Source organism: Bidens hawaiensis, unplaced genomic scaffold (genome assembly GCF_021521415.1).
Source record: "Bidens hawaiensis isolate Kalapana, Puna unplaced genomic scaffold, B.hawaiensis_p1.1 tig00027329_1, whole genome shotgun sequence".
NCBI lineage: Eukaryota > Viridiplantae > Streptophyta > Magnoliopsida > Asterales > Asteraceae > Bidens > Bidens hawaiensis.
In genome coordinates, this window is record NW_027494420.1 from 40,543 (window position 1) to 68,178 (window position 27,636).

The following is a 27,636-nucleotide window of genomic DNA, read 5'->3' on the forward strand; positions in this document are numbered from 1 at the left end:
GTTGTTTGATTTTGGCCATATGGATGGTTCAAAGTTGTATTTGTTTTTCGGTTTTATTTTATGGTTTTTGGCCACTTTGATGGTTCAAAATTGTAATAGATAGGGTTTAGTTTTTCATTACTTGTATTAGTGAATATTGTAATGAAGAAGACCCGAAAGAAAACCGAGGACGAGCTCACGGAGTTCTTGAAGTCAGTGAGAGTTAGCAAAGATGACGGGATGTACCAGGAGTCCATTCAAGTGGTTGTTTTTGTGTCCCGAACCCCTTGACCCGATTGGTCTTGCTAATAGGCTCTAGCAAGACCAATCACCTTTTGGCCATTTAATATTTACATATTCTTGTTTGCTATTGTGGTTGCTTGCTTGATTATAATAGGTTATAATACCACCAACCTAATACCAAATATATTAAAATAAATTTTAATTAACCAATTAAGCTTTTGCAAAATTAAACTAAATTTGATTTTCCAAAACCTTATAACTTAATAGTTTAACTATTAACTTAAAATTTGTTAGTCATATCGCGACAAACTTAGTTTTAATAGGTTATTTAAAACTGAGTGTCCTGAGAGATGAAAGAGTTCATCAAGTTGTCCCGATTAGTACAGTGAAACTGGACTTTTACTCTATTCGGTAAATTCTAAAATTAATCCCAATTGTAAAATCAATAGTTAATGTCATCCTACTATAAGCCACACTTGAGGCATACTGCGAAATTTCAAGTGTTTGGAGCTACAGCATCGCACTTGTTCTCTAGCCTATCCCTTCAAGGTGAAAGGGTTTCGTTGACATATCCGACCCTTTCACACGTGTCTGTACTAGAGCGACTATTACTTTACTCTTCTGTTACGTGCTACAGCTGTCTGAAGACTAAGGTGGACATAGATGAGGCTAAACGTATCTACTTAGGCAATTGTTGTCTCAATAGGCCTCATAACCGAGAGTTGTGCTCTATTAACAATTGGCAATCGTTGTCAGTCTGCCTAACCACTTACTAATGTTGTGTGCTACAACTGCCATTACTAACTGGAAGCCAGATTCTCAAATCCCTATTTTATTAATGTTAATTGGGTTATTAATAATAGGATTATAACATCAAAAATACTAATTAAATTTACTTTTGCTTTATTAATCAGATGTCATCAAACGAAAATTCACTCTACGCCCTTAAGTCTATCCTTGAGAAGGAGAAAATGAACGGTACAAACTTCATCGAATGACACCGCAACTTGAGACTTGTTTTCACCATGTCAAAACGCCTGTATGTTCTCGATGGACCTGTTCCAACCGAGCCTGAAAACAACACAGCCGCTGCTCGAAAAGTTCTTGAGAAGCATAGGGATGACTCGGCTGATGTCTCCTGTATTATGCTAGCCACCATGACTTCTGAGCTTGCTAAAGGCTTAGAAGACTTTGGTGTCTATGAGATGCTTGAGCAACTCAAGGGAATGTTCCAGAAACAAGCCCATCAGGAACGGTTCGACACCATGAAGCAGCTCATTAGCTGCAAGATGGCAGAGGGGTCTCCCGTTAGTGTGCATGTCCTAAAGATGAAGGGGCACATCGATCAGCTTAAGAAACTTGATTATCCCCTGCCTGATGAGATGACAGCGGATTTCATCCTCAACTCTCTCCCCAGCTCTTACGACTAGTTCGTAATGAATTTCAACATGAATGCCTGGATGAAGACAGTGCCGGAGCTGTACAACATGCTCAAAACGGCTAAGATGAACATTCCTTCAAGGACCAATCAATTTCTGATGATCTGATCTGCTGGTGTAAAGAAGCCTAAACCCAAGAATTAGGGATATAAGGGAAAAGGCAAAAAGAAAGTTACCGTTGCTGCCAAATCTGCCACCAGCACTAACAAGAAAGTTGCAAAGGCACCATCGCCGCCTCCTGAGGAGCGCCAGTGCTACAAGTGCAACAAGATGGGGGCACTGGATGCGTAACTGCCCCGAGCATCTAGCTGAGCTAGCAAAGAGGAAGGCCAATGGTGAAGGCTCTTCTCGAGGTATTTCCATATACGTTATTGAACTCTTCACTGTCTCTAGCAACACATGGGTATTTGATACCGGATGTGGTTACCACATCGTTAATGTCTTATAGGAGCCTGAGAACTGGAAGAAACTGAAACAAGGCAGCATGGATCTCATCGTTGGTGATGGGAAGAGAGTCCCAGTTCTTGCAACTGGCACATATCGTTTTGCTTGTCCGTCTGGACTTGTAGTTACTTTAAATAACTGTTTTTTTGCACCTGGTTTGACCAGGAACATTATTTCGGTTTATTTGCTTTTTGAACAAGGATTTAAGTACGCTTTTAATGGTATTGCTATTTTAGCCTACTTGAATGATATCTTTTATTTTGAGGCTAAACCTCGAAATGGTATTTATGAGATTGATGTTCAAATTAACAATAATGCATTTAATATTTCTAAATGTATCAGATCTGGCATCAATGATACGTTTCTATAGCATTTTCGACTTGGTCACATAAGCAAGGCACGAGTTAAAAGACTCCAATCCGAAGGGATTCTTGAATCCATAGGACCAGACTCTTTTGACTATTGTGAATCTTGCTTAGCTGGCAAACTCGCCAAGGACACCTTCACTCACAAGAATGAACGAGCAAAAGATCTGTTAGGACTCATACATACTGATGTGTGTGGACCTTTCAGAAGTATGTCTAGAAACCATGAAAGATACTTCGTTTATTTTATCGATGATTATAGTCGATATGCTTATGTGTATCTTATGAAACACAAGCATGAAACTTTTGAAAAGTTCAAAGAGTTTGATGTGTAGTGAAACACACTTACTTTCCGTATCATTTTTATCATGTTTTAATTGCTTTTTAGTTTAACTATTAAGTTTTATGGTTTGTTTATGCTTGATTTTACAAATATAATTGTTTACTTGTAGGTTGTGAAGTTTGGTGGAAAAAAGAGTTAAATTGAAGAGTTTAGGGGCTTAATTGTTCAACTTTCAAACTTATAAGTCAAGGCCCGACCCAAGCCCACTTCTTAAAAGCCTTTTATAATATTATATTTAATTAATAACAAGAGTTTCCAGCCATAATTCATCCAATATACCCGAAATCAAAGAAGCTAAAACCCTAACATAGGGTTGCCATCGGAACAGCAGCCGCCGGCCAAAGAAGAAAGAAAAAAGGAAGAAGCAAGGCGGCTGTGGTCTTTTGACGGCTGGAGAAGGAAGAAGGAAGCTTGGGGCTGCTGCTAGGGACTTTATATATCATCAATATCAGCCATATTACTTAAGTAATCATCTATAAACTTTACTTTATGTTCAAGAACCCTAACTCTATTGATTTGGTCTTTTGATTTGAATTGTTTTGCAATTGTTTGATAGTTTGTCTTGTTATTGATTGAGTTTGGATCTTGAATGAGTTTTATAATGTTTATGATGATGTTTATGGTATTTTTCTTGAGTATGCATGGCTGTCCAAAAGTGATGAGTAGCTAAACTTGTTTGTTCTACCTAGGATAGATGATTGTTGAGTGGTTTTAACTTGTTTAATGGATTGTTAATGTTCAAGACTTAAATTATTGATGTAAAGTTTAACTAAACCATGAATTAGATTGTGTGTGATGGCTGTGTTTTATTTGTTATTACTTATAATCCTCTTGAATTAGTTAATTGAATCGGTTTTGATTAATTGATTGCTTGTTAAGCTCTTTACTTGGTGTTTTGGGTTTATTTGCGGGAAGTACAACCGTAGGGATAAGTGGGTAATATATCATCTAAAATCAGTTAAAATACACCTTCTTTGAGACCGAGAGGTGATAAGAAGTAATATTGTCTCGTTGCTTTTACTTGTTAGAATTAAGACCGCGCGAGAGCGGGTTTTTGTCTTGTCAAGTTTGAGTGTTTATGTGCAATTAGTTGGTTTAATTTGGGCTAAGTTAAATTGTTCCTCTATCCTTGATTGCGTAGTATTCGTCTCCATTAGGATAGTGTGTCGAGGAGACCGAGAAGAGAGTCGATATTTGAACACGTTAATAATTGTTTTTCCGGTTTGTTCTTTAAAAATCAACTAAAATAAGTTAAAGTTTGTTAGAGAGACTGAGAGGTAATTTGACTTTCTTAAACCAGTTTTGGTTGTGTCATCTTTTATAACCGGTGTCTTGAATATTTTCAATCCGTTGTCTTGTTATTTCTGTCAACATGATTCATTCCTAGGTAGACGTTTTTACATATTGAATTTAAATCAAAGTTTTCTAAAAGTGTTTTGTCAAACGTTTTCGTTTAGTTAAATTAATTTAAGTAGTTAAATAAAATCTTAACAATTAAATAAATATTATTTTGGTAAGTCTTAGTTAGAGTTTTCTTAATCATAAACATTTTCACGTGTCTTTGAGTTCGACATCTGGACTTCCTTGATGCTATACTATTTATGATCGGTAAACTTGCCGGTTCTGTGTGGTTTCTATAGGATTTTCGTTTTTATAAATTTAAAGCTTAATTGTGATTCGTTCTTTATTTATATTATACATTTTCACACATCAGAGTTTCAGAACGAAGTGGAAAACCAACTTGGTAAAACCATTAAGAAGCTTCGATCAGATCGAGGTGGAGAATATCTCAGCTTAGAGTTCATCACTCATCTAAAAGAGCATGGAATTGTTTCACAGCTCACTCCACCTGGCACACCCCAACATAATGACGTGAGAGAGAGGAGGAATCGAACTTTGCTAAACATGGTTCGATCGATGATGTGTAGAACCAACTTGCCTCACTCCTTTTGGGGTTATGCCCTTATGACCGCTGCCCGCATTGTCAATCTGGCTCCAACTAAGAAGGTAGACAAAACCCCATATGAGATATGGCATGGGCGAAAGCCCAACTTGTCTTTCCTTAGAGTATAACTTGTCTTTCCTTAGAGTATGGGGATGCGATGCTTATATCACAAGTGAATCTGATAATAAGCTCGATCCACGCTTATTATCAAAGTGGTTATTATTTCTCTCATTCTGATACAAATTCGATTTCTATCAAGAGGAAAGGCCACTTCCTCGAGAAAGAATTTCTCGAGGACCTGGAGATAACATTGTCGATCTTGAAGAAATTCAAGAACCACAAACAACCGCTGAGGAAGTTGGAGTGTCTGATCAACAAGTTGTTGTTGCTGATACATCAGACGTGAACACGAGCGTTCGCAGAAGTAGTATGACTCCCGTACCAAATTCTAGATACCTATGGCATTTAGATGGTCCCGAAGTCTTATTAGTAGCCGAATATAATGACGAGCCTACTAACTACAAATCTGCTATCTTAGATCCGGAATCCGAGAAATGGCGAGATGCCATGAACGCCGAGACGCAATCTATGCATGATAACCAAGTTTGGAACTTGGTTGAGCTACCCCCCAATGGTCGGGCAGTAGGGAGCAAATGGATTTTCAAGAGATAAACCGACATGCATGGAAATGTACAAACCTATAAAGCACGGCTAGTCGCGAAAGGTTTCACACAAACTCAAGGGGTTGACTATGATGAAACCTTTTCGCCCGTTGCTATGACTAAGTCAATAAGGATATTGCTTGCCATTGCTGCATACTATGACTATAAGATATGGTAAATGGATGTCAAAACCGCTTTTCTTAATGGACATCTTTCTGAAGATGTTTATATGGTTCAGCCTCAGGTTTTGTTGATCCAAAATATCCTACTAGGGTTTGCAAATTGAACAAGTCCATTTATGGACTTAAGCAAGCATCTCGAAGCTGGAATCTTCACTTTGATGAGAAAATCAAAGAGTTTGGTTTTGTCAAAAATGAAGATGAGCCTTGTGTTTACAGAAAGACTAGTGGGAGCACTATATCATTCCTCATCTTGTATGTGGATGATATATTGATGTACATAAAAATATACATCTTTTCGCATCAAATAATCTCTAAAAACTGCAATTTCTGTCAAATAACATAGCATAAAAGACTACTTATCATAATAAAACATAATTTCAGGTGAAACCAAGCCCCAAGCGAAGAAACAAGCAAAAAAGACGAAGAAAAATAGAAGAAAACACAAGAAAACAAAGAAACACGCCCCCATGCCTCAAGAAACACGTCCCCATGCTTCTAACACAAGAAAAGACAAAATCTGGAAGCAAAAGCACGGGCCGTGGACGAGAATGCAGAAAAGACAAAGAAGAATTGAGCACATGTCACTAAAAAGCACGGGGCCGTGCCTACCAACCACGGGGCCGTTGCCACCTCACAGAAAAGACAAAACAAATCTGGCACATGTCATAAAAATGCACGGGGGCGTGCTCATCAAGCACGGGGCCGTGCCTCACAATCCAGAATGCCTATAAATAGTGGCTCATGTTGCACTCATTTGGTGTGCCTTGAAAAGATTTATATCCGATTCTCTCTTATAAAAACACACACTAACACTCACTTTAGAGATTTAGTGAAGAGTTTGAAGGCTTGGAGATCATCACCATCAATCATCATCATCAACAATCATTACCATCATTAAGAAGAAGGATTCATCTACATTTGGTTAGATTGTTCCAAGTTTAATCATGTATTTGTTATTATCAATCATCTTAATGTTTATCATCATGCTCATTATGAGCTAAACTCCTTTTACCATCTAAAATCTATGAAGAAGCTTTGTTTTACTTGATAATTAATCAAAATATGTGATGTAGTCTAGTAAAGTACATGGTTATATTACAATTATCTTTTGATGAGAAATGTTTCACCATCTTAAATCACTAATTCAAAGTTGGTGGTTGTCAATTCCATTGGCAATCGTTCATGATCGATTCATGTTCTTGAAAGATATAAATACTTAGATACATTATCGAAACATGGATCCTTATATTGTACTTAGAAATGATGAGATATAAGTTATGATGTATTTTTCTAAACCTTGGTAATCCGAAAATAGCTTTGCTTAGGATATCAAATTAGTTAAAGAAATCATATGTTAACGGAATGTGTAATTATAACCTACATAAATCAACCAAGGGAAGTTGTGTGATGAACTACAATCACCCGAAGTTGTTAGAATGGTATTTGAGAAATCGAAGTCAATCCTAATCTTTCTACTTTACGAAACTACTTGCCAACTTAAATTGACAACATTTAGATGGTATGACATTAGGAAAGGGTGGACTTTAAAATGCGCATGCTATCTCCTTAGTGCCAAAGATGCTCACTTAAGGTTTAAGGAGCCATCTATTATATATTGCTATGGCAAGTTTATCACATGTCCAAATATTAATTATCAATGTTAAAATGGAGTGGATTCTTGATCTTAGATGGTAACCTTCGCATAATTGAAAAAACTCGTTTAGAATTTCTTATCTTGGTCACCTATATATTATATATTTACATTTTATTAAAAGTTCAAAAAAAAATTAACCCCAAATGATTAAAACCCCCGATTAAAGTAAAATAACGATTCATTATTAGAAACATTTGTGTCCACGGATCGATACTTGGTTCTTACCAATACTATTCAACATATACGATAGGTACACTTGCCTATTTTGTGTGTGTTTAGTCTTTGTAGAAATCACTTTTATAAATTTAAAACACGATCTTATGCAAAAACAAATCATTTCATCCTTTCATATTTAACCGCATGAGCAGCACACATCATATACTGATCATTGGAAACAACATTCCTATGCTTAAGGAAGTTAAGCACTGGTTGGAATCTTATTTTGCAATGAAAGATCTTGGAGAAGCCGCATATATTATGGGAATAAAGATCTATAGAGATAGATCTAAGTGGATTCTAGGGCTAAGTCAAAGTACTTACATAGACAAAGTAATGACACACTTCTCAATGGAAACTCCAAGATAGGAGCTGTTCCATTGCTATAGGAACCGTTTAGCAAATCGCAATCTCCGACAATGGACATTGAGACAAAGCACATGCAAGCAATTCCATATGCTTCAACGATTGGCTCTATCATGTACGGTATGTTATGAAATAGACCTGACGTATCGTAAGCGTGTTTGGAGGAGTGGAAGAGGAGCTCACTGTAAGGTGTTACACTGGCGCTGACTTCCAGAATGACCGAGATGTTTCTCGCCCATAATCTGCTTGGATGAAGAAATTCATAGCCAACCTCGATCTGGTTCCAAATATAGGAAATTGATCGACGTGATATGTGATTACACATGTGCTATTTCTCAAGCCAAAGAGCCCAATTTTCATCACATGGCCAAGCACATTTTTAGTTCCACTATATACGAGAAATACTGGAACAAGATGACATCATAATAAGCAAAGTAGACACAGATCAAAATCTAACAGACCCGTTCACTAAGCCGATAACTCAGGACAAGCATGACCAACACAGGGATGCTATCGGTCTTAGATTAGCTAGTAATTTGTTTTGATTTAGTGTTTGGATGTATGAACATTTAAACAGTTATACTTTTGAGTTAACTTTGATTTAATGGTTAAATGCAAACGTTGAACATTATAACTGTGTTCATTTTAATACGTTTAATCCATGAATATTGTATTCTAAATTATCCGTAGTTGGTCAGACTCGTGGGAGCGATTCTGAATTAAGACTATTCTGACTTTGGACTCAAAGGGGTTGACTTACAAACTCACAGACCTCATTATAAATGACGTTGGATGTAATTCGCATCAAATCATCTTCATGGATCTTAGTCATAAGATGCGTTTGATATTGGTATGCTCATTTAGTATCCTTAGACCTGAGATACATATAAGAACTTTCGTTTACTAAAGGTATTCTTTGATCAGTGTCAATCGCTGTCGTGTAACTGCCAGTCATAAAGGCATTGGTTGGGAATATTCTGAAGTTCAGTGGGAGTTGTATGCAATCAAGATGGAATTCTGTACTCTTACATGATATGTAACAATTAGACATCTTGGCGCCTTCATTGATTCAAACTGGTAAAGTGTGAGGCCTCACCCAAACTTACTGTGTGTTTGATTGGACCACTTTGACTCGAGAATGAAAACGATAATGGTTGAACGCCATATGAGATTGACCTGATCCATGTCTCATTGTTCAACTGGTGTCTTATACGGAAAGGATATATGACAACGATTACTATATTTTCATTATCTTGCAATAGGGTATTCCAAGATCTTTTGGTTAATGAATTTAAAATGTCATGACCTGTTGGGGGCAGCCATGTGTAGCTAGAGCACCGCTGGCTGTCAGCGTTGAGAAACTTAACCGAATCCGTCCAAGTGGGAGACTGTTGGAATTATGGACCGGTTCGGGTAAGTCAACGGGGCCAACCGGGTTATGACCCGTAAGAGTTACACCTTGGGTAACGAGTATAAAATCCGCTTAAATTAGTTAACCGGTATTGACGATATTTAACGGGCTTTTAAACGAGTTGGGCTTTGGGGCTAGGTTAGGTTTTATTATTGATAATTAAGATTATCAATATCTTATATATATATATAGTATATAATACAACCAAACAAGAAGAGATAGAAGAAAGCAGAAGTTGGAGCCGTGAAAAATATATAGCACACCTTCTGGTTTTGACGGATACCTACCGTACGGTGCCGCAAGCTTATTTCCAGCCACTGTCACTGCCAAACACGTCACCGACCATCGTCGCAGGAGTCAGGTACCACCTGCTGCCACTGTTCGCTGCTGTCCCAAACCTCGTTAGCCGCTGCCGTCGCTGCCGTAGTGCACCGACGCCGACCCGTCGTTCGTATCGTCACCTAGAGTCACTTGTTAACTTTCGGTGTCACAACCGGTTATTCATTAACCGAGGTAAACTTAAATATTGTTGGTTTAGATTTATGTTTCTTTGGTTGTTTCATATCGTACTCGTATTGTATGTAACCGGATCCTGTACGGTTCCGTTAAATGGTGATTACTCGTTTTTATATTCCACCGCGTATTCAATTATTAACCTGATTAATAATTATGAAACCATTTTAATTAAACCGAGTTTAACTGTTAAACTGTTGACTGATCACCACTGGAACCCAACACTTCATACTATCCATATGTCAACATTTTGGTTTCTTTGGAAGGCACACGATGAGAAGATACTAAATAACAAAACCCAATCCCCGGAGGCAATCTTAAAGCATTAAATACAAACATTCCTATGGTGCCAATATATGGCTAACATGTAATCATTAGAATGGAATCTAATGATTAGAATGGAATCATTAGAATCCCCGGAGGCAATCTTAAAGCATTAAATACAAATGCATTCCTATGGTGCCAATATATGGCTAACATGTAATCATTAGAATGGAATCTCAGTGTAACTTTGATCTTTTATGTAACTCTTTCCGTTATCTCCTAGCTAGTTCTGGTTTCTATATATCTCACACCATTCTAAAAAAAATAAGCTCATGGCATCCTCATCATTTCATATTCACAACCCTTATTAAACCTGTCCTTGACCCACTAGAACATGTATTGGATATCTCAACATGCTTCACTATTGTGTTATTTCTTCTATTCGACCAATTATTCTTTATAGCTCAATGTGTCTCGTCGTTTTATACATAGGACACCTAGTAGAGTTGTTCAAGTTTGTTTTTGTGATCTTAATCCTAAATAACTTTGTCTAGAATTTCCCATGAAATGAGGATTGAAAACTAAATGACCTTAATCGACTAGTCGGACTAGAAACCGGCTGTATTTGATTTATTTATACATGATATTTGTCACATGCTTTCTATGGATCATTTTACACATATCTACTTTGTTTTCATAAAAGATAGATTATATTAGTATATTTCAAAACAGTTTTAATGATAGTGAAGATGTTAAAAGTATATCTATATTAATTAAATTATAATTAACTTGGAATGTTGTTAATGCTTTATTGTTTGGAGTTAATTGTACCTTAAAGATTCTTGAAGGACCGGATTAAACATTTATCAGCTTTGAACGTAAGAGATTGGAGATGCATATTGGTCAATACGAGAGAGCCATATAACTAAGTGTTCCGACTAGAATTTTACTAGTCACCCAATCTAATCTCATCGTGCTCTCATCTCTCATGTCATTTAAAGTATCGTTTCGAGATAAGTTTTACATCAATCGACTTGTATATTTCTACAGATCAAAATCTCTAAAACATCAATTTGAAATTCGGATAAAACATTCGGTCGGTCGGTTTCAAGAATTTCAAATCACGAAGAGCGATTTGGTTTATGGTTTATAACATAAACCGATCGTATAAAACAGAACATGGCTATAAGATGTGGCTACTCAATATTTTCTGTTACATATGTTACTTATACATATTACACTTGTTTTTTTTCCTAGTATACAACTTACCTTGTGATTTTTGTTTTCTGTTATGTTTTTGTATGAAAACCAAAAACATATTTAGGTCTACGCACACTATTGGGTTCTTGATTCAAAATTAACATTACACACAATCCTTCTCTATACAAGTAAATTGGATTCTAATATTTCATAATATATATATGTGCTCCAAGTATAAATGACACGGAAGCTAGTGTGCTCATTAGTTCATATAACAAACTTTATAGAGTTAAGTGCATTGTGTAACTATGTGGTTAACACCCTTTTGCACTTTAAGCACCTCTGGTGAACTTTTAGCACGATGAGTCCTTGTACGGCGTATTATTTTGCAATGTGAAACTTGTCACTATCCCAATGTTTGTTTAAATGTAGGGTAATTAGTAATTTAACCTCCATGATCATCACAAAATCATGATCTTGACCAAACGAGTGCACAATGTGTCCTCGTTTGCTGCGAAGAACATCACACCATTTCGAATTGTTGATCCTCAACCACATCGTTGTCAATGCCGACAATCTTGGAAATGTCCATTGATTCACAATACTTCAGAGGTATCCCTTATTGTTTTCCATTTTGAGACTTCTAGTCCTTTGATCTATCGATTAGGAAAATTGTGTCGATTTTGAAATTTAGCAAATATCTAAGTAACTATATGAGATTGATCATTTGATTTTACTCTTCTAGCCGCATTATTGGTGAATGTAGCATTCACCTACAAGTTTTTGTTCCTAAAAATCCACTTGAAGGTGTGGCAGTAGGTTCGTTTTTCAGTTATGTAATTTTGTTACACAAGTGAACATCCACATAAAGAGTAGATTTAGGGTTATGTTAACTAGTAGGTCTTGTGTAAACTATTAAGTGTTTTGTAAAGTATTAATCTAATAATGACTTGTGTTTAGGGTAATGTTAACTAGTATGTCTTTTGATAATCAAGGTTATATCTTGACCATGATTGTAACTTGATCATGGTTGTTGTATATAATGTAACGAATGTTGAATTATATAATGCTCAATTTCTTATATAATTTTGATTATGAAATTTTGTACAATTATGTTTATGAAATGAACGTTGAAGAAATTATTTATGAAAGTGTGTAATGAAATTGTCAAAGTCATGTGTTAAGGAATGTGTTAGTGAATGTTTATGAAACTTATCAATTTTCAGGTTATTTTGTGTAGGGAATATATATTGTAAAGAAACTGTATGCATGTGTGTGTGTGATTCATCGATGATAAACGATATATGATAATGATAGATGCAAGATATAGATGCATGTTATAGATAATGCGCAATATAGATAGATGCATAGTATAGATAATGGGCATAATGATATGTATGTATAGATAAATGCATAATATATGTATGTGGAGGTATGTCATTACGTATGTATGTATGTATGTATGTATGTATGTATGTATGTATGTGTATGCAGGGGTTATAAAGGTGTTTTTGATAGCGGTCAAACAACGGTGTTACTAATGGTCAACATGGGTTAATGTATGTATGTATGCATACCTATTGTTTAACTAAATTATAGTCAAACAATGGTTTAACTAATAATCTCCTAATTCTAAAACTGGCAGATACTTTAGCTGATTTTTTACTACTTTCTCAAGAAAATTGTATTTTGAAAGAACTGTATTATACACAAAACAATTCTAGCACATAAACATGTTATAAAAATGAAGTATGAGTTTAGATGATATTTAGGCTGGAAACAGGATACTTTATGTCAATCAAGTATCTAACATGTTTCAATGATTCCATGATTGACTAATTGTGGCCTAACAAATGGTCAATAAGGGTTAATGTATAATCAAATAATGGTTTGATCAAATTATAGTCAACAAGTTAGTAGGTTAGTTAATTAAAAATGCAAAGAATCTACATTTATTGAAAAACCACATGGTCAAAGAAAGTCAAACCCAAAAGTCAACAATGATGGTAGTTAACATTGGTGGTCAACAACTGGGGTTAATTATGTTAAATGGATTTTGATCTAGTGAAAGCTAATCAGGTCAAAGAATGTTAAATGAAAAGCAAATTCAAGTTAATTTAAATTTTGGTGTGGAAAGGTTTAAAACAAGGAAGGTTTAACAATTGTTATATTCCACAACCACGGGGACGCAATGTGCAATGGTATAATTGTCTTTTCACCATTCCTTTAATAGTCAATGAACGTCTGACTTAACATGTATTCACATCGCAAATAATACACTATACATGGGCTCAGCATGCAAAAGATCTACCACAAGTGCTTAAAGTGCAAAGGGTGTTGACCACATGGGTGCACATTAAAGTTAACTCAAATTTATATTTATATACCATCTAGGTATCAATAAATATTTAAAAAGACTACGCAATTGGTCCAAATAATGAAAGTAAACCAGATGCAATTGGTTTGCTTTCGGTTTTCAACAATAAAAAACTTTTTCTCACAACTAGGGGTGTTATTCGAGTTGTATTTTCGAGTTTCTCGGGCCGGGTTTGAGAAATTTATTTCGAGTACTCATACCCAACCCTAATTTCCCCCGGGTTATCCGGGTTTGGGTTTTATGAGTACGGATTAATCAGGTATCAAGTAATTGACCTAAAAAACATATATATATATATGTGTGTGTGTGTGTGTGTGCTAAAATTCAAACAAATACATCATCTTCAAATTTTTAACTTAGATAGCAAATAACAAACCACATAATCCAATTGAAAGAGCCTGAAGAATGCTTTGATTGATTGAATGTATAACCGATCGACTCATGACACCTGAGCCTGAAAAACCAATCGATTGATTGAATAAATAGTCATATGTAATTGTTGAAATTAATGAATGTTGGAATGGTAATCGATAGATGTGGCTGGAATCGGAAAGGAATAGTCAACTTTAAAAAGGAATTTGGTACGCAATGACATTCATTGAATAGACTAAGGCTGGATGTATTATGATAAGTCAATCGGTTTTACCTGAAACTCATTAAAAAGTTCTCGATACTAGACTCGTTTTAGTTCGGGTTGTACCCAGGTTTGTAAGATTCAGGTTCAGGTGTCATTAGGGGTGTTCTTTGGATTTGTTTTTCGGGTTTAGGGTTTTTCGGGTCGGGTTCTTCGGGTTTCAAAGTTTTAAATCTTGGCCCGAAACCCAACCCGAATCTCTCACGGGTTTTTCGGGTTCGGGTAATTGAGGTTCGGGTTCTTCGGGTTGGGTTAATTGGGTTTCGAGTATCCTAAAAAACAAAACAAAGAACAAAAAAAATTTAAAAACTACAATACTAAAATTAAAATAACATATTATTAATTGCTCATAAGTAAATAATCAAATAATAAATCAACATAACTTGATAAAACAATCCAAAAGAAGAGTAAAACTAACTCAAACTATAATCGCTTTCAATCGGGCATGATTTAGTTGTTCGATTACGGTTGCTATTAATAATAAACAGAAAACATAAATTAACAATAAACAATCGATCTATAATAGTTGTAATGACAACAGTCGACTATGAATAGGTTTTGATAACTTTAGTGGCTAAGACTAAGCCTATTATACCTAAATATATATTAATTTCAAAACTAAAAGTTTATTCGGGTTGACCCGAAACTTATAAATCAAACCCGAGAACCAACCCGAATTACTTCGGTTCGGGTTCGGGTTAGTCTTTTCTCGGGTTCGGGTTAGTTCGAGTTCGGGTAAATGTTTTCTTGGGTTGGGTTTCGAGTTTTGGGTTTCGAGTTTTTTTTAAGTCTCACGTGAGTGCACGTGCCATACCTCCCAAAATAATGGTCCAATAAGCAAAGAAAGAAAAGAACATAACAAGAATATGATTTGAGAATTTCTTTCAGGTTCTTCTTTTGAATTCGAAAATGGTGGTGATTGAGCCTGTGCCTTCCACCGGCAACAATCCAAAACCCTCAACCATCTCTGGCGATAGACCAAACGACGACGTTTCAGATTCCGATAAATCAACGGCCGCCGGATACGCATCCGACGGTTACGAAACGGCAAGCGAGACGGAAGTCGGAGGAGACGATGAACCACCGGACACCGTTGAATCTGAAGTGTCTGTGATGTCAAAGGATCCGGCGTATGAAGATGCGTTAAATGATGATGAACTCAAGCAGGTTAGGGTTTGTGTGATAGTTAGGGTTATGTGTATGTGTTGAGCTTGTGATTATTAGGATAGTAGATGTTATTGAAGTATTTATTTCCAGGACCAGGTTTTGCAAATTGAATTGTGGTTTCCGGACTGATTATCTCATTTGGCATTGATTTATCCAGGAAATGATCCTTTCTAGTTGCAATTCTCCATTACTTGTAATTGGTATATATATGGTTGATGACTGACTTAAGAAGAATGTAGGTGTGCATCCAGGAGGAGTTTACCCAAATCTGACTTACTAGTCATAGCGATTGGTAGGATGGAGGAAAATCTTAGGCAACTTATTTGATTAAGTTGAAAACAGGTATGAGGCGACTAGCGAGTAGAACACGCTTACGTTTGGATTTATCAAAGAGGCCCATTGTATGATTAAAACAGCTTTACTTTAGAGATATGTAATTAGGTATTGGGAGTCATGAGAATCATGGATATTGTTGTTGAAAGCGTAGATCAACAGATGGATTATTGATCTTCGTACTGCAGATTGCTAGATGTTGCCATTTGGTGTGCTAGATAGTTTAATCTCGTGTCTAGGAGCTACTTATCTTCATTGGATGGACACTTAAGATGTGCTCAAGTGTATAGTGTTAAATAAGAGAGACATTAAGATTTCTTGGGGTCCTAGGTATGTTTGAATTTGTGATTGTGTCATGATATGATCGATGGATGGCTTCATGTAGGTCTATATTGAGGCTTGTGGTTAAATTAAGCATGCATACATGATTTTGCTTATTTGGAACAATCTTTTAATTGTGCTTTTGAGATGAGGGCATGCTGGTTTGTATAGATTTTTTGTACATCAATGGAAGTTAGTTAAAGCTAGAAGCCAACTTAGGGATGGCAAAAAAGCCCGAGCCCGACGGGTATACCCGAAACCCGATGGGTATGGGCTGGGTATGGGATTAGAATTTAAAATATTTCGCGGGTATGAAATTAGATGATTCCCGGTTCGATAACCCGAAAACGCATACCTGTTTAACCGAACCATATACCTGAATCGTATACCCGAAAAATTCTTTGTATTTTGTAGGTTGTGAAGTATATATATAAAGAATTATATAGAAATTGTAATAATATTATTTATTTATTGTAGCTCTTAATATCTTATATATATGAAGTGTATTATATTTTAATTTGTAATAGTTTTTGTGTGAATACAAGGTATAAAAGAGCTATAATGATAAAAAATGCACTCGAAAATCCCAATGGGTATACCCGATACCCGACGCGTGATTACCCGACAAATAATCGACGGGTATTGGGCCGGGTATGGGACACGGTTTTACAAATGGGTATGGGCATGGGATTACCAATACCTGGCCCAAACCCGGCTCGTTGTCATCCCTAAAGCCAACACAGTGTCATTATAGATTAACATAGCTTGAACCTCTGCTTGGAAAGTTAAAACTTTCTGAGACAGTTCGTTTCAAGGTGGCGGCTACAGGGTTGAGTGGTACTGTGTGTGAAATTGGCTCAAGCCACCTTCTTTTTTTATATAATGTGGTAACAACATAAAAAAAAGCTGTCCTCAGCCAGTTATACATAATAGAGTTAGCTGAAAGGAAATTGTTAAAAAAATCTTTCACTTGATTATACTAAGTTTCTGCTGTTTGTTAAGGTTAATTAATGATGTTTCTGAGGATATTTTTAGAAACAGATTAGCCTCCTATTTATCTTTATTCTTTCTACATGCAGAAAGTATTGGCACAAATGAACGAAGTAAAAGTTGAAGGAAATAAGTTATTTGCAGATGGACTGTATGAAGAGGCATTATTGAAGTATGATTATGCAATCCAACTTGCACCTGAGATGTCATCCTCTTCTGAAATTAGGTCAATATGTCATAATAATCGCGCTACATGTTTCTTTAAGCTGGTAAGTTATTTAATTTCTCGATATCTTAATTTGCGTATATTATTAAACTTCAAGCTCCACATCTGTCAAAGTTATCCTTAAACGTTTAAATTAGAAATTCACAAATAAAATGCTACTCTATATATACGCATTTTATAGGGCAAGTATGAGGACACAGTTAAAGAATGTACCAAAGCATTAGAATTAAATCCTTCATACATGAAAGCTTTAATCAGAAGAGGAGAAGCCCATGAAAAGCTTGAAAACTATGATGAAGCTATTACTGGTGAGCACTCGTGTTCTTAAAAGCATACCGTAGACCTAAGTTTGCCATCTATTTATCTAAAAGAATCGTAAATTGTGTAAAAATGAGATTCCTTATAAGTTAACTATATATTTATTGGGCAGATATGAAGAAAATCTTGGAACTGGATCCTTCAAATGTCCAATCTAGGAGAACCATTTTTTGTTTAGAACCATTGGCTATAGAAAAGCGTGAAAAAATGAAGGAAGAGATGCTCGGTAAGCCTTTTCAAACATCCTTTTCTAATATTAATATTTTATCGTGTCAACTTATTGGTAACCATGAGAACCCGTTAGGAAAAACTTATGCGACCCCCAAAACTAGAGGAAGCTAGATTCGAACCCGAGAACCTCTGCTAATAATAAGTTTTGATTTTATGTTTGCGCAGGGAAGTTGAAAGATATGGGGAACTCAATTCTGGGACGATTCGGGATGAGTGTGGACAACTTTAAAGCAGTCAAAGATCCAAATACTGGCTCGTATTCTATCTCGTTTCAGCGCTGAATATATATAAATCTCGCGTGTTTATCAACCACACACTATGCTAAAATGCGGAAATAGTTGCGTCCACGGTTGGTTTCCACTTATAATTTCGCCCTTTCTGTGCTACTAGCCGCGATTGCTCAAGTATTTGGCAGCTTTTAAGCATGCAAATTTTGTACTCAGTATATTTGCAACTTTATTAATCAAAACTTTTGTCAGCTGTGTATATGTTTCTCTGTTCATGCACAGATTCATTAAGTTCACATAGTTGCCGCCTTTTGACGGCCACACCAGGCTGCCGCCCCATGACCACCGGCAACTAAGGTGTTAAGGGAACTCTGGTTACCAAACCACTTAAAATTTTAATATAATTCTGTTGTGAGTGTTTTATAAGCATTAAAAAACCAAGTGACCCAATGGAGCACATATGAAACATGGTTACCAATTATAATATCATATAAACAAGCAGACTCATAAACAAGTCGAAACCAACTAGTCTACATTCTATTGGACGCATGCTGGCCTGACTTATGGCATACTTTTAGTTGATTGCACCATGTAACCACTCGGGTTCAAGCAAGCACCATGTTCTCATCTATGGTTTCATCCCTTGAAACTTCAAACGATTTGTTTGCTATCATTTCACTATGCTGCTCCAGATACTCTTTGCTGTTCATTTCTGTTAATCTGCATACACAAACGATTAGTAGATCACATGGATACATAATACTCGATCCTGTAAGTTGGTCACCAATTTTGCTTATATTGCACTTTTTAGCGGATATATTAATTAAAGCTGGACCATTTACTAAACGGCTCGTGTTTGGTAACCCATTTAGTTAAGCAAGTCGAACTATCAGCCCACTTAACCCATTTATTGAAACATGCCAACCCGTTTATAATCTGACTCGCAATTTCCGACATGGCCCGAACTTGAAACATAATGATCAGGCTTTGGTTAGGCATATTTATCCCCTTAAGAAAACAGGCCGTGCTTGGGTTAACCTGTTAAGCGCGTTTAGTTAAACATGTCGACCCACTGAACCATTTGTGGCCCATTTTTTTACAATCAACTAACCTGAGTGACACATTTATAACTTGATTATTACCGCCGCCAACTGGTTTCACATGTTTGAATAAATGGGTTAAACGGGTCATGTTCGGGTTTCAAATTAAAACGTGTGTAAGGGTTGATGTTTGTGACAGACAAAAATATGGGTCATGTTCTGGGTTAACAATGGAACATACCTACTAATGGTACGATCTTTCGCAAATCCCAATTCGTTATCGACACAAAGGTCAAAATCGTCATTTTTTCTTGATCGTGAGGAGGTTCTAGGGGCTATATTCTGTGCATCCGCGATTGTTATTATTCTTTCAAGAAGTTCAAAAGGAGTCCCCTCAGCAGTACACATTAACCTTGCTTTGTTCTCATACATAACCTATAATTGCAAAATAATAATATTATTAATAAACCAGGTCCCACACACGCGCTCACGAGCCAAAAGAAATGATACTAACATCGACCAAAGTGACAAACCGATAAGCTGCGGTCCTGTTGTGTAGCCCGAATATTGGGACACCATCCAAAGCAAGGGTGTGAAAATTCTCTGCCATTAGCCCATTACGAATATGTTATTTTGACTTTTGAGATCAAACATTTTGACATTTAGAGTTCAAACATTTTGACTTTTAGAGGTCATTTTGACTTTTTGTGGTAAAAAAAACTCTGATATTCAACTTCAAATTCATTTGGATATATTTATTATATTTATAATCAACATGAATATTTAGCGTAAACCATACGCTAATATTCTGGTATGCCTGCCTATTTGACCCTCCAGATTTTAAACGCCTTTCGATTTCAATGTCAGAAATAGTAGGTTTGACCTCGAAAGTCAAAAGTATATATTTTCTGAAAAAACTGTACTTAAAAAGCTGTTGTGTAGATCTTAGTTAACACTTCACATGTATATAAACCTCATTGATTTCATTGTCAAAAATAATTTGTTTGACCTCAATAGTCAAACTATACCACATTTTACTAACAACTTCTAATAGCATTTTGATTTACTTACTACATAATCCAAAATAGTCGGCAGCACCAAGAGGTTTGTCGCAAAGTTCCTCAAATGGAAAATAGGCACATCCATTAGTACCCAAAGGTACCTATTCATCATTGCATAATTAAAGAAAAATGACTCAAAAACATTCACCTAATATTAATGTAATATAACATTTTGAATAGGGTTCAGAAAGTTGTGTATAGTAACGTATCAGCCCATAAGAATCAAAACTTTGTTTTTAGTCGGATTGGGTTTGCTATCCAAAATATAACATTCCATCAAAAGTTGACACTTCTTGACATATTTGCCATTAATGGGCTCATTAACATATCAAACTGGAAAAGGCAACTATGTCAAATCACTTCCTTATCATATAAGAAGTAGAAGTTGTAGAAACATAAACATGAGAACAAAATGACCCATTTAATCTATGCAAAACATACTTATTGCGAGAACACGTAGAACAAAATGAGTTGTTAATTTTTTTAATCTTAAAAATTTAATTAAAACAATGGTAAATAAATAAATGATAAAAAATATGAATAAGTTAGTTTGATTGTTCATTTATGTATAACCTACACAGTTTAGGTAAACAGTACAAAATTAGGAAACCATATGATGGTTTTTAATGTACATAATTTACACGTGTATATGCAAGAAGTACAAATTTTTAAAAATATGAATCATTGATAAAAAAATTAAACAATGCAGATTTGTTCTATATTCTTTTAATTAATAAAACTACATACCTGTAATGTCCTTCCCATAACAACTTCCACCTCTCTCGGACGGGCTATATGTTCTCCAATCAACTCCTTAAATCGTTGCAGAAGGAAATCAGATGTACCATTTTGTATGAAGTAGAAACCTTCTTCGGCCTACAAGAAGAGAATTTAGAGGAAAAAATGAAAAGAGGTGACAGTTTCGACCAATTTAATTACGAATCGATTGGTTCATGTTTTTTTTTTCAATCTCTAATGCGCGAGGCAAAACAAAAAACTCTAGCGCAAAGAGAAATGGGCCGAAAGTTGACCAAAATATATTTTAATACATATAACCTCCTATATGAATTTGTTTAAGAAATTGTATTAATATTGTAATTTAACAAAATAATTGTTTTTGAGAAATTATATAACAAAAAGATTAAGATATAATATTAATTTAAGGTTTGAAAGAGTTGTCATTACCGAGGTCCTTCGTCTATAGTCTACAGACGAACCAATTTCATGTATTATGCATCTTTCCTGCATCCATGAAAATTTCAACATTTCACATTTCGGCTTAAAAAACCTACAACATTAAACTCCATTTGTCATTGTCAAAGGGTCTTTTAGACATTTATTGCATGCATCAAAACATTTTGCTTATATTGTTTAACTAGTCAAACAGTTTAGATTACCTTAAGTGTGGAGATGAAAGGTAGAAAAAGATCTCTTTGCAATCCGCGCTCGTAAAGATTATCCGGAGCGCGGTTTGATGTAGCAACAAGTATCTACACTTGCACCATAAATTACATGCAAACAACAACATTTAGTTACATTTAAATTATCGTATGTTTATACACTAAATGAATATAACTTTTTATAACATTATTTCACTTACAACACCATTAGAAAAAAGATGTTTAAATAAGCGGTTTAATATTAAAGCATCGGCTACATCATTAACCTGACAAAAAACAAAATAATAAATACATATGTAGATACGAAACAAAATAACTAAAGTGTAGTCTAGACATTATAACGTACCATGAACTCATCTAAACATAGCAAAATAGATTCATGTGAAATCTCGCCTGCAACGACTTCAAGGGGATCGGATACTCCTCTATGCTTCTGCATCACAAAAGAATTTAAGGTCAAAACTTATTAACTTTTTTTATTGAAATTTGAAATCTCAACGTATTTTTATATGTAATATTATTTTAAAAAGCCCATTAAACTTATGATATGTATGTTTAAGTCAAAATCTGTTGGTTTGACTTCAAAAAGTCAAACTTGTGTCTAACCTAGTACAAGCAAATAAAAATGAACTTGTTTGACTTCATTTGACCTGCAATCGGCTGTGAACGTTCAACATAAAGTCGTGAAAATGAATTCTCTTTTTCCTCCAGCTACAAGGCCTGTGGATGGAAGTAAATTTTCGGTTAGCTAAAATAAAAGAAATAGTCAAAAGAAAGGTGAAATGGTCAAACAAGAGTAAACCAAAATAACAATCTTTATTCATACAACTGATCAAAAAATAAGTCCATCAACATGGTTTTTTCCGGTGCCAACTCCGCCATAAAGATAAAGTCCTTTGACCGGTGAGACCGAATATTCAGGCATAAAACGAGACCATAACCACCTACTCCTGAAATTCACTTAAATGCCCGTTAGTTGACTGTTGACTCTATGTTTGACTTTTGAGTTCATGTTTGACTTTTTAGTGTCAAGTGACTAGCATGATTAAGTGTTAAAAATTACTTACCTATTGGTTTTACCAGGATCCGAATCATGATCCAAGTGACATGCATGAACCGAGTTACCAAGCTCATCGTATAGTCTTTGAATTTCTCTTAAAGTTCCTATCTGCAAAAGAATTGCAACATTTGACTTGACACTTAATTCATTAAAGATGTTTGACCACCTTTTTCAAGTACCTTAAATACCCTTCAACCACATAAAGAGGAATCATATGGACCCATAGGCCATAACAACAACTTAAAGTTAGTTAGAATAATAATAATATTTGGCAATAGATAATACTTGGAATCTTTCCATAAAAGAAAATAATACAATTTTCATAACATATCTCAAGTTATTTTATTTATTTTGCAGTTTTATGAAACGAAAATGTGTCAAATTAAAGATGGCAGCTTCGAACAATTTACTTACGAACGGGTAGATTTTGGCTATACTTTACATCTAATAGATCACACAAGTAACAAACAACTAGAAGTAAACGGGTCATATGGCCGAAAGAGAAATAAAGAGTGTAATTTTTATGCATAAATCCTCCTACGACCATATTGTTTAAAAAATTATACTATTTCAGAAATGATATAAGCTTTTGTAATTATCAGCTAAAAGGGTAACATGTCAAATGGGACATATATATATATATATATATATATATATATATATATATAATAAAGTGTAATTTATTTTTTGCATAAAACCTCCTAAAAGCATTTTATTTAAAAAATTATACTATTACTTAAATAATATATTTTTTATATATTTATCACCTAAATGGAAACTGGTTGGTTGAAAGCTAACTAAAGTGTAGTTATTATGCATAAGACCTCCTAAAATCAATTTATATAATAATATATATTATTTAAAAGTAAGACAAGTTTTTGTAATCATTTTTGGACTTTAAACACACAATTTTCATTGCACAAGTTAAGGACAAAAAAGTGTTTCGGGCCAACCCAACCTGTACCTAAAAGTCAAATGTTTCGACGGCTATTAGAAAAGACTAGGTAGTTATTTGCACCTGAAAGTCATCACCATCTTCGAGTTCACCAATGCTTATTCTACGCTCATACTCGATAAGTGGGCCCGTTCGTTTAACTTCTGTTCATGACACAGAACACATTTAAATCAATATTAATAACCAAAAAGCATAGTTATTAAAAGCGCACTGGGCGCACGCCTAGGCGATAATTCAAGGCGTAGAGCAGGTAGAGCGCCTGGTGATGGGTTTAAACTTTAAAGCATAGAAAAGCTGAAACTTCATTTTGTTTTATATTTAAAGTAATACTGTAGCTGGGCACTGTAGCTCTGTGCTGCTGGTGTGCTACAGTAACCACAGGATAGGTTAATTTAAATAATTTTTTTATTTTAAAACTATATGTTATTGAACTATTAAAATAATATTTGAAGGTTTTATGAATCTTTTTAGCTTTCTAATCTCTATATTTTAAAATTTTAAACTTATTGTTTAATTTTTAATTTTTATGCGTATTACATAATAGCTTTTATATTTATATATGAACAATAGTATTATTTTTCTAATACATACATAATAGCTTTCAAGAATGAATGTATGTTTTCTTATTAAGATTTTCTATTTTAGTTAAAAAAATTTGTTTTTTTAATGTGCGCTTTTTTTAAAAAAAATCGGGCGCTTTTTTTGCGCTTATCGCCTAAGTGGTAGGCCCAGCCTCAACGCTTTTGAGCGCTTATCGCATTTGATAACTATGCCAAAAAAAATAAAATAACAAAGTAGAAAATGTTTAAATTTTACAACCTTCATAGTTTACTTTAGCAGCACCAGCAGATAAAGCTCTTGAAAACATATACGGCGAATTTCCATAATTACGCACATGATATAAGACCGTGTTTGAAGTCAACAACGGCCTTCTTGATTCAAAATGGCGAAAAGCCGAGTGAATGTTGACTAAAGATTTGACCACAGCTCTTCTCATCTTTGATCCAATGTTTTAATGTTGATTTACAAATTTAAATGTTGATTTAGAGCCTTTATATACCTCCAAATTCTGAAAACAAGTTGGAAATAAATATATATATATATAGACAATAGTTAAGAATATATTAAAGTAAATGATGCCAAAGTAACAATACAGGTTTGACTTTTGAAGTCAAATAGACTGATCTGTGACTTCAAAATTTATAAGATTGAGTTGATTATCAACATCGAAGTTTAGACGTGTATTATCGTACGAAAAAGGTATTAGATTAGAAATTATTAGGAGCCAAGAAGCACTGAAATATTATTGTTAATTTCGATTTTCCGGAGTCAAATGTTGACTCTACTTTTATTTCAATAGTTTTTATATTTTAAAACCTTGATGTACCATTTAGAGACTCTCAATGCTACCAAATTCTGAAAACAAGTTGTAAATAAGATATTAATTAGAAATAATTACATCCACTGATTTATGAAACTAGACTTCAGTTTTGACTTATGGAGTCAAACCAATGGCTTTGTAACTTCAAAATTATTAAGGATTGAGTTGTTTTTTGACAAAGAAATTTTTATACAATGATATTATTATGGTAGAACATATTATGAGCAACAAATCTAAATAAACCAATGTAAATATTAAAATTTTGAAGTCAAAAGTTGACTCCAAACTACAAAGAAGGGAGAATATGGTAATTTCATATGTTTCACTTTTCTTCAAGAGAGAAAAGAAATAACTTTCAGAAATTGACAGAGAATCATGTTTTAATTTTATTTTTTTGTGTAATATTCATTGTCTTCATCAATTAATATATGTTGCTTGGAATACATGATTATTTATCCTTTTCCTAAATTCCAAGATATATCACCATCAAATATTATTAAATCTTGAATAAATGGTGTTTAGTAACTTAATTGATGGAAATTAGTATAATCATCAAAACATCATGAATCATGAGCATTGATAGATTGATTAAATTTGCAGAATTTTCAATTTTGACCCCTGAAAATTCATGATTTTAACAAAATTTAGGATGATTGTAAGAATTAAAAATAAATGTTTTTTTAATCAGTTGCCTCACTTAACCAACTTTTTAGAATAAATATTCACCAAAAAGTTATACTTATGGAAAAAGTAAGAATTATAATATACTTGAACGTAGAGATGTTCAAAACGGTTTGGGACTAGGAACCGGAACCGGTTCCTAACCGGTTCCTATATTCAAAACCCCCTTTTAAACCGGTTCCAGGCTCGAACCGGTTAGGGAACCGAACCGGTTCTCCCACCCTCGGACCCCTAACCTATCTAACCGGTTCTTACCGGTTCCTAACCCGGTTCCTGTACCGTAACCGGTCAAAAACGGCTATTTTTGACCCCAACGGTCAAAAAACGGCCAAAAAACGGTTAGGAACCGGTTCCGGTTCCAGAACCGGTTCCGGTTCCTACCCGCCCCCACTCAGAAATGCAAGAACCGGTCACGGATCATCGGGTTGAATCAGACAGGGTCCGGTTCCTACAAAAAACGGGTAGGAACCGGTTCGGGTCCGGTTTGGGTCCACCGGTTCGATTCCAGGAACCGGTTTCGTTGAACATCTCTACTTGAACGGTTGAACCAAATAAATTAAAGACCATACCTAATTTTTGTATGATTAAACTATAACTTAAAGCTCAGAAACTGCAACTCCCATAATCAGGGAAGATCAAACAGAAAAAAGTTGACTTTTTAACCTAACTTTCAAGAAACTTGACCACTAAAAAGTCAACATTATTGACTAAAATTTGAAATATTGATACAAGAAGGAATCAAATAATCCTAGATATTTAAGAACAAACCTAGAGAGGGTGATTGATGATTGATCAAATTAAATTCAGGGAAGATCAAATAGCAAGCAGTTGACTTTTTCTTCACCTAGTTTTCAAGAAATTTTACAATCAAAAAGTCAACAATTTTGACTTAGATACAAATATTGATGCAACAGGCAAAAAAAAATTATTCTTGAAATTCAAGAACAAGCCTAGACTGGGTGATTGATCATATCAAATCAAGTGAAAAAAATTAGCAATAAAAAATAAAAAAATTTGTTCATAATTTTGAGAAAAAAAGTGTGTGCAATATTGGGAATTAAAAAAAGAAAAAAAAATAAAAATAAAAAAGCAATCTCAATTGTCTGATTGATAAAAAATATTTAAAAAAATTCTAAAAATGTCTATGCATGCAAGAAACCATGATTTGCATAAAATTCAAGATCAAACTTGATCCTTGTAAATTAAATATTTTTTTAAATTAAATATACAAAAATTATAGGATAAGGATGCAAGAAACCAAAAAAGTAAATAAATTCAAAAACAGAGCTTAATTAGGCAATCAATCAAACTAACCAAAATTTTCAACATATTCAACACCAAAATTTAAAGATTTTATCACCATAACAATAATAACAAAAATCCCAACTGGAATACAAAGTTTTTAGTAAAACCAATCAATAAAATTTCTTAATTTTCAAAAATTCTGCATGTTGAAAACAGAGCTAAAAAACAAAATTTTGAACATTTTCAACACCAAAATTTAAAGATTTTATCACCATAATATCCATAACAAAAAACCCAATTGGAATACCAAATTTTTAGTAAAACCAACGAATACAAATTATTTAATTTCCACAATTTACTAACTTTATTAATATTTTAAAGAACAGACCTGAAGTGAGATATCAAGCAGTCCACCACCCAGACTTCATCATATAAACTCTGCAATCTTTATTAATATTGTGAAGAACCCTGAATTGTTGGATGATAATTTATTCTTTTACAAAATGTGTGATAATAATAATAATCATGAATTGTTTTTTCAAATTGTGTGGGCTATTGGTTGAAGAAGAAGATGGTGAATTTAATAAAGTTGAAGGATGATCAAGACCCATTTCGCCACGTCATGTGAAGTGAAAAAGACAGAGGATTTATCATTATAATAATATTCTAATTAAATGAGTTTTAATGGCTTTGGTTTCCAATGATAACAGACGACAGTGGTTTCCAAGTCAACTTATCTACGTGTCAAAATCCTTAAATACAA

General features: G+C 34.5%; 1 protein-coding gene and 1 pseudogene across 2 annotated transcripts; one reads left to right on the plus strand and one right to left on the minus strand.

Moving 5' to 3' along the window:
• Positions 1 to 15,146: 15,146 nt before the first annotated feature.
• LOC143575272 (uncharacterized) lies at positions 15,147 to 18,307 on the plus strand. The gene is made up of 5 exons (XM_077059688.1): positions 15,147 to 15,404; positions 17,138 to 17,317; positions 17,456 to 17,582; positions 17,705 to 17,818; positions 17,989 to 18,307. The coding sequence occupies exons 1-5, from the start codon at positions 15,147 to 15,149 to the stop codon at positions 18,102 to 18,104; spliced, it is 795 nt and encodes a 264-aa protein (XP_076915803.1). The 3' UTR covers positions 18,105 to 18,307.
• A 202-nt stretch (positions 18,308 to 18,509) lies between these two features.
• On the minus strand, positions 18,510 to 27,397 carry LOC143575271 (uncharacterized; annotated as a pseudogene). The gene is made up of 15 exons (XR_013142733.1): positions 27,262 to 27,397; positions 24,386 to 24,635; positions 23,630 to 23,709; positions 22,619 to 22,719; positions 22,378 to 22,501; positions 22,202 to 22,271; positions 21,898 to 21,984; positions 21,752 to 21,817; positions 21,549 to 21,641; positions 21,337 to 21,393; positions 20,899 to 21,027; positions 20,162 to 20,252; positions 19,605 to 19,693; positions 19,332 to 19,525; positions 18,510 to 18,770 (listed from the first exon to the last, which is right to left on the minus strand). The product of XR_013142733.1 is annotated as an uncharacterized LOC143575271 (transcript).
• Between the last annotated feature and the right edge of the window lie 239 nt (positions 27,398 to 27,636).